General features: G+C 46.2%; 1 protein-coding gene across 1 annotated transcript; it reads left to right on the forward strand.

The window, feature by feature from the left end:
* The first annotated feature begins 1,693 nt into the window (after positions 1-1,693).
* LOC121302092 (neuronal pentraxin-1) lies at positions 1,694-6,634 on the forward strand. Its single transcript, XM_041231912.1, has 5 exons — positions 1,694-2,604; positions 3,602-4,118; positions 4,621-4,877; positions 4,985-5,164; positions 5,673-6,634. The coding sequence occupies exons 1-5, from the start codon at positions 1,990-1,992 to the stop codon at positions 5,880-5,882; spliced, it is 1,779 nt and encodes a 592-aa protein (XP_041087846.1). The 5' UTR covers positions 1,694-1,989; the 3' UTR covers positions 5,883-6,634.
* The last annotated feature ends 1,611 nt before the right edge of the window (positions 6,635-8,245 follow it).

An 8,245-nucleotide genomic window follows, 5' to 3' on the forward strand; every position in this document is an offset into this window, starting at 1 on the left:
AGAAGTGAAAATGTGTCTAAAGCAAAGGGACTTGGGTGAATTTCGTTATGCTGATGAGACGCAGAAAATCTTTTGATGGTTAGCACCATCAAAATCACCAAAATACATACTTTTACAAACTTCAAAAGAAAAGTCATTTTAGCAGAAAATAAATTATCTAAATGAATGCAAACGTGTGCATGGATTTTTGCTGTGTGTGGGGTTGTGTGGGTGTGTGTGTGCAGCATTTTAAAACGACTGTTTGTATGAAAATTTCCTGTGCCAAAATGTAGCAAAATAAACGGTTGGCTTGATGCCAGTGAAATATATGAAAAATGACATTCAGAAACATTTTATTTATTTGTTTCATTTAGATTCAAAGGAGCAAGTCATATAACTTCTCTCTCAAACTAGACACAACGTCCTGCAGGTTAATTGGCTTCATCCACTTAGTGATGACGTCCGGACAGTTTAGTTCCCTGGGTGGAATGAATCTCGTTAGCCCGGCAGTGCAAGCGAATGCCCTTCAGAGCAGAGAGTGGCGCCCCTGATATCGGAGGTTCGTGAGGGAATGATATTCCAGATTAAAGGCTCACCTCGCAAGTGCACGCCCCTCCCTGAGTATTACAGTCAGAGCTGCAAATTTGGTGCCACTCTTATATAGCGCCAGCAGCATTAAATTCTGGTGACAGTTTTTTTTAAACTTTTTGTATTTGTATTCCTTAGCAACCATAGATAATGATAGTTTCTCATTGGATCTGGGATACTCACATGACCCCCCCCCCCCCCCACACACACACACTCATCCATTACACATATCACACACAGCCCTGACGCATGATTGCCATAATAAGGAGGTTTGCTGATCCAGTGGTTAAAGAAAAGGGGTCTTGATACCAAGAGGTTCAAATCCTGGCTCAGCCACTGACTCACTGTGTGTGTGAGAGACCCTGAGCAAGTCACTGAACCTCCTTGTGCTCCGTCCTTCGGATGAGACGCCAAACAAACGAGGTCCTATTGGAAGAGACTCTGCAGCAGCCCCTGACTCACTGTGTGTGTGTGAGAGACCCTGAGCAAGTCACTGACCCTCCTTGTGCTCCGTCCTTCGGACGAGACGCCAAACAAACGAGGTCCTATTGGAAGAGACTCTGCAGCAGCCCCTGACTCACTGTGTGTGTGTGAGAGACCCTGAGCAAGTCACTGACCCTCCTTGTGCTCCGTCCTTCGGACGAGACGCCAAACAAACGAGGTCCTATTGGAAGAGACTCTGCAGCAGCCCCTGACTCACTGTGTGTGTGTGAGAGACCCTGAGCGAGTCACTGAACCTCCTTGTGCTCCGTCCTTCGGACGAGACGCCAAACAAACGAGGTCCTATTGGAAGTGACTCTGCAGCAGCCACTATATATATATTGCATCATAAAAGAACCAGATTGACAGACAGACAGACAGAAAGACAGACGGAAAGCTATATCTCCAGACAGCTAGAACAAGAAGACAGACGAATAGATCGACAGAAAGACCTACAGATATTGAATGTAGGACAGACAGTAAATAACATCCTGTCTTTAATTTTGCCATGGAGATGGAATTAAAGAGTGAGTAATGGGGGGGGGGGGGGGGGTAAGCAGGTCTAAGTAGCCACTAAGCAGAGTAAATCTTTTTCAAAGTCACTTCTGGCTGCGCAGACTGGATCACTGACTGTGTGCCCCGGGTCTCCCGTTTGCTTTGTCGTCTTTTGATATATTTTCAGTTTGTTTAAACTGCAAGGCTTTTGCTTTCTTCCTAATTGTGTTTCTTTCTTTTAGTATCAAACTTCGCTGCCTCCTCTTTGCCTTTCTGTGGCAATCTGCCTGGAAAAGAATGATGATGTTCTTTTTGTTTTCAATTTTAAAATAATCTGAGTAAAAAAGAACTTTAACCCCCTACAGACGGGTTGAGAAGGTTATTTGGAATATTCCTCTGATATTTTTGTTCAGTTTTAAGAAAACTTTCCTGCCTGTGCTCTAAGTCATGAAGAAAACAAGTTCTTGCAATCCCACACCGCTTCCATCCCGAATGTCTCCTCTCTCCTGGATTCTCCTCCTGGTCTTTTCCTCTTGGATCCTGCTGGACGCCTCGGCGGAACACGGGCCTCCGCTCCCCAAGTTCATTTGCACCCCGATGCCTGTGGATTCCGACCCTGGTTGCTCTGGCAACGGCCGACACTCCCAACCCGCGACCCCCGGCAGCTCCAATGCCTGGTGGGGTCTAACGGACGATGCTAAAGCCACAGTCCTACACCTGAGAGAAACCATCGTCCAGCAGAAGGAGACGATTCTGGACCAGAGAGAAACGATCCGCGAGCTTTCTGCCAAGCTCACACTCTGCGAAGGGTTTGGGACGCATTCTGCAGGGCGCCATGACGACGCCGAAGACTCTGATCCCCATCACTCCAACGCTTTGGGACACTCTTCGCGTCCCCACCGCCTCCCCGAACCCCATTCTCTACACGGGGTGCCCCGGCCGCATCACACGGAGACGCATGGTGCCAAGAACACCATGGGGGACCCCCCCAAGCACGCCGTGTCAGTGGATCAGATGGGCAGAATGCTGCAGTCACTCAAAGAGAGGATAGATAACCTGCAGGTAAAGAGACGTTACAGGGTTGTGAAACGAGATTGGATTTCATTGTGAGTTTCCATGTGTGTGTGTGTTGTTTGGGAATCTGAGAGCCACTTATGTCAGTACAGTCTAGTATAGAGAACTCAATGCTGTGCTGGGGACCTGAGAGTCAGCTAATTCAATGCAGTCTAGTGTAGAGAACTCAGTACTGTACTGTGTGCAAATTTGACAGAGCATCTCAAGATTTGTCATTGCTATCCTTCATCTACCCACCTGCATGATAACACCTCAGGGTGTGAGAATTTCAATCTCCGCTCAGTAATCAGCGATATAGAAACACACTCTTGTGCTTCAATCAGGCATCTTGAACAGCTTCTGTGTTTTATCGCGTATGCCTCCGCGTTCCTTTCCTCTCACTGTTTGAAATGAATTGCATGTGCAGCCTGTAAAAGTCATCTATTAAATGATAAGATGACAATTTTCCAAGCTGTTCAGTTCTGGTGGTTTTGATTTCACACTCACAGCAAATCAAAGACTACAGAAGCTATGGGGAGTTCTAATGCATTTTCACGCGACTGCGAATGTAAAATACAGAACTGGATCGAGTGTTCTGTCGAGTCGTCTTGTCAAAGACCCAGGAAAGCTGCCGCGTGAGTGAGTTTTGTGTAACAGGTGCTATTAGGGGGCTCTCTGTCCTCAACCCAACTGAAAATCTTTGTGTGCTAAGAGATAATATGAGACACTTCTGGCTAAAGCTGTTAGGAAAGAGGATCAGCTTTAGACGGTGGATATTTTGATAGCTCTGTACCAGGGGTGCGGACATGAAGGACCTCTCCAGGTTTAGCAGATACAACGAGAGAATTAACTACTTCAGGGTCTGGGTGAATGGATTTGTTTAATTGGTTCAGTTAAGTGATGTAGAACAGGGGTTTTGGAGCACAGGCCAGGAGCGGAAGAGGGCCAGCATTGACCAGCCCTGCTCCTTTCCCTGGTTTCTTGTTAACTCTTCTCGTTCCCACAGCACTCTCGGAACACCTCGCACTCTCTGAGGGACCTGCTTCAGAGGAGGATCACCGCTCTGGAGCACCAGATCCAGCATCGACTGCAGTCAGGGGGAGAGGAGGAGGAGGAGGAGGAGGAGGAGGAGGAGGAGGGAGGGGATCACCATCGTCACAGCGAAGAAGAGGACGATGACCACCACAACCACCATGAGAACGACACTGCCCATGGGCACCATGATGACGGGTACCACGGCAACGGACATCGCGACAACGGGAACCACGACTATGGTCACCACGATGACGGGCTCCATGACAACGGGCACCGCGACAACGGGAACCACGACAATGGTCACCACGATGACGGGCTCCATGACAACGGGCACCGCAGCGACGGGCACCACGGCAACCATGTTCCTCATCACAGGAGAGGAGTCAAGAGTCGAGACAACCACAGCCACGCCAGCCAGGGCCACTCCAGCCATGGTCAGAAGCTGGATGCTGTTATGGATCATCTGCCTCATAGGAACTCTGACAAGGGTACGAGTTCACATGCAGGGGACTCTGACTTTGATATTTTACTTTAATACCTGCTGTAGTTCTGGTTACAGTTTTGGAATTTTAGGGATTAATTAATTAAATAATGTGAAGATAATTTAGAATTTTTATTTAACATCATGTGATCAAAGAATCTACAAAATGACATCGCTGAAGTCTACCAGAAGCCATAACAGTAGTACAGCAGCAGTATTTCATGTTAGATTTCGAAATGTCGCATTTTTTAAATTGTCAGTATTTTGTTAAGTATATGGAAAACTATAAAGCAGTATGTAATTTCACTATGTCAGCAGGTTTCATGTGACTTTCTGAAACAAAATGAGTTAATTATATAGGGAGATACCCTATATACAGCAATACCTGCTGTAGTTATGACTATAAATGACTAATCTCTCTATCTCTACCTCGCTCCTCCTCTATCTCTTTTCCCATCCCCCTCTCTCCTCTCTATCCCTCTCTCTCCTCTCTCTCTCTCTCTTTGCAGCCTCTGCCTCTTACAAGAAGGTGAAAAGCCCGGATGATTTTCAGATCGGGTTCCCCATGCGCACGAACTACATGTACGGCCGCGTGAAGCGCACACTCCTGCAAGAGATATTCGCCGTGACTCTCTGCCTCTGGCTGAAGTCCACCTCGTCCCCTGGCATGGGCACCCCATTCTCCTACTCCGTCCCGGGACAGGCCAATGAGCTGGTGCTGATTGAGTGGGGGAACAACCCAATGGAGCTCCTCGTCAATGACAAGGTGAGAGAGCGAGGCGTACTCAGCAGCCAGGGCTGGGGGGATGTTACAGCTCTGGTCTATCACAGTTCTGTTCCGACTTTTCCCTCGTTCTTGTCTCTCTCTGCCAGGCGGTGACACTTCCCCTCTCCATCAACGATGCAAAGTGGCACCACGTGTGCGTGACCTGGTCCACGCGGGACGGGCTGTGGGAGTCGTACCAGGATGGTATTAAGAGGGGCACTGGAGAGAACCTGGCAGCGTGGCACCCCATCAAACCTGGCGGTGTCTTCATACTGGGACAAGAGCAGGTAAGACTAGGCGCCCAGAACCATGCAATGGGCAGTGTGGTTACGGGCTGGCATCCCCTGTTGGTGAGACAAAGAGGGTAAGAGCTCTAAAACCATGAGAGCCTGGATCTTTTGCATTGTGGTTAAGATGCTCAGTTGTCTGAGGTTGCTGTATCAAGTTATTGAATTAAGAATAAGTTCCTGTATTATTATATATTAATATATCCTTGAGCGAAAACAAATTTCTACATCACTTCTTTATTAATTGTTTTGGTTATCGTAAATGAATGAAGCCCCTTTATCAGATGTTGGGTGAAGACTGAAAAAGGAACGATTAATATATTGAAAAGACATGACCACGCTACAGAAACATCATGACACGATTAGCTGGCATCAGCAGCATTGTTTTATTGGAGTGCCCCTATTGTATTACACAGAAAAGCATGGGTACTGAACCTCCACGTTGTCCCTGCCCCTGTGTTGGCAACCTCCCTCCGCAATTCCAATACTCTCTCTTCCACGCCTTTAGGACACGCTTGGTGGTCGCTTCGATGCCACGCAAGCCTTCGTGGGTGAAATGTCCAACGTGAACATGTGGTCCCACGTCCTGACGCCCAATGAGATCTACAACCTGGCCACTTGCGGCAGCCACGCGACCGGCGATGTCATCGCATGGACAGAGTCCTCCATCGAGCTCCACGGCGGGGTCACCAAATACCCCTTCGACCCCTGCCACTAGACGGAACCGGTGAGACCGAGAGAACCCCAGAGACTGTTGTTCCGAATCTGCTTGGAAACCGTAGAGCTCTGGCGGCTTCCGATGTATCGATGTGCACCCTTCCTATCCTTCCTGAGAGAAGTGGGCTTTGTTTTGTTTTTTAGCTGTCTGAGATCTTGTAAGGTCGACTCCTTCTATAACCAGGGAGTGCACCACGGTTGCTTTATCTTTGTATTTTTTATTATTAGGTGAATATGTTCAAATAAATTCAATAAGGAACGATTGAGTTGAACTCACTTCTTTGGACTGAGAGGGAATGAATGAATGAAGGAAGGAGAAGTTTTGAATGGGTACTTGGTTACACAGCACTACCGCGTTCTTGTGCACAGTTACAATGTACTTCATGTGCAAATCTTCTTGCACGATATATGTAAAAACACAATTGTATCAGAAAAGGGCTAGGGTTATATCAGGTTAGTACATTGTAACTCTGCATAATAACATAGCAATGATGTGTGAGCACACTTGTATTTACTAAGTAACTGCTATGCAAACACACAGCAATTAGAGACTCTTAATGGAAAGTGTTACTGAAAGAACTTGTCTAGTGTACTATTCTGTATTTGCACTCTATTAAAAACGTTTCATGTAAATAATGTAACAGGGAATGTGCTTAATCTCTGAGGTGTCTATATTGCATATATCTGTCACAATGCTGTGTAATCCCATGTTTAAACTGCAGACAAGTTTTGTAAATAAAGATTTTAACTAAGCTTTTTCTTTGTATCTATTTGAATTGATACTGGATGATAATTAGTGTGACCCTGAGCAATGCTTCCCAGGGAGTTTAGAACAGAAAGTAAGGAGCCCTTTTTCACACAGAGAGTTATAAATGCATGCAATAGCTGGCACTGTGAATCATCACTCATGGCTGCTGCATTGCACACCTCTTGGCGGTATATATCCGGCTCTGCCGATCTCCTGTGAGAGGGTCCCTCCCCTTTCCTCTCTCCGAGTTTCTGATAACACAGCAGGCTCGCACCCTGTGATCAGATTAACCCGACACAGCCCGGGAAAGCTGATTAGCTAGCTGGAGGGACTCTGAGAGGGACAGATTGAAATACGTAACACCAGAGGAGGACTTCAAGGTGAAAATACGCAGAGCAGCGTGCAAACTGTTCATGACACTTCCCTATTGTTTCTGTAGCCGCTGATTTGTTGTGCGTATGAAATAAAACCACCGCAAATGAAAATCTTGGGAAAATTGTCAAACTAGGGCAAATGAATGATTTTCTTAATTACTTTGATATGCCTCACATGCAATTCATTTAAAACAGGAAGACAAGAGGAACACGTAGCAACACACACACGCAAAGCGGTCTAACATTTTCACACACGAGTGCCTGTTGTTTCTATATCAATCAATCGGCATTTATTTTTATACAGCGCCTTTCATAGTGGTCCACCATCACAAAGCGCAATATCCCTGACTGCTGATGAGAATTGAAATTCTCACACTCTGAGAGGAGGAAGACACAGAAGCAGGTTTCAGTAAGCCGCTTGTTTTGTCTGTAATCTCGTTACAGTGTTTGCGTCGGTTTGACACTCCGAATGATGTGCTGCTAATCCCGTACGTCACATGACTTTGGGATTCCAGCCCCACACCAATTGGGGTGCATTGCTGGCGCCCCCTACAGCCTGTCTGCCAAAAGTGGTACAGTTCCCTTTTCACAGTGTCCGAAAGCACCACGGCGTAGGAACAGGGCGCACGGTAACTTAGAACATACCCAGTGCAGAGATACTGCAGCCAAAGGTTTTGCATCATCGCCCTCTATATAGAATGAACTAACTCGAATGAAACCCGCTGGACAATGTTACGTCAACATATTGAATTACATACCAGCCGCTTGCTAGTTTTTCCATGTAGGACAAACTGTAAAATGTGACATTTCGAAATGTAACATGAAATACTACTGTTATGCTTTCCTTCTGATAGAGTTTTGTTTGCGATATCATTTTGTAGTTGTTCTTTGATTACATGATGCTAAATAAAATATCTAAATAGTGGTCGTATAATTTTTTTTGTTTTGTTTTGTTTTTTTTAATTACGTCTCAGTCCTAAAATTCCAGCAGATGCAAAACGGCCAGAGCTGTACACTTTATAAACTAACCACACACACACACACACACACACACACACAAAACTAAATGACCGAGCCTTCTATTCTCCACACCGATCGTCCACACAATGGTAACGATAGCCATTCAAAATGAGAGGAGTGGCCTGCCTAAACCCTTTATCGTGAATCCCTGGAAGGAAATGAGCAGCCGCTGCAGGTGGGGTGACTTGATTATTTTTGTCCGGATTTCTGCTAAAAGCAAAC

Source organism: Polyodon spathula, chromosome 29 (assembly GCF_017654505.1).
Source record: "Polyodon spathula isolate WHYD16114869_AA chromosome 29, ASM1765450v1, whole genome shotgun sequence".
Taxonomy (NCBI): Eukaryota; Metazoa; Chordata; class Actinopteri; order Acipenseriformes; family Polyodontidae; genus Polyodon; species Polyodon spathula.

What these genes read in the sequence shown, in the direction of transcription:
- LOC121302092 (XM_041231912.1), top strand. Translation starts at nt 1,990, where the DNA reads ATGAAGAAAACAAGTTCTTGCAATCCCACACCGCTTCCATCCCGAATG. An exon ending in TCATAGGAACTCTGACAAGG is followed by an intron (nt 4,119 to 4,620) that starts GTACGAGTTCAC and finishes CTCTCTTTGCAG; the next exon opens with CCTCTGCCTCTTACAAGAAG. An exon ending in TCATACTGGGACAAGAGCAG is followed by an intron (nt 5,165 to 5,672) that starts GTAAGACTAGGC and finishes CCACGCCTTTAG; the next exon opens with GACACGCTTGGTGGTCGCTT.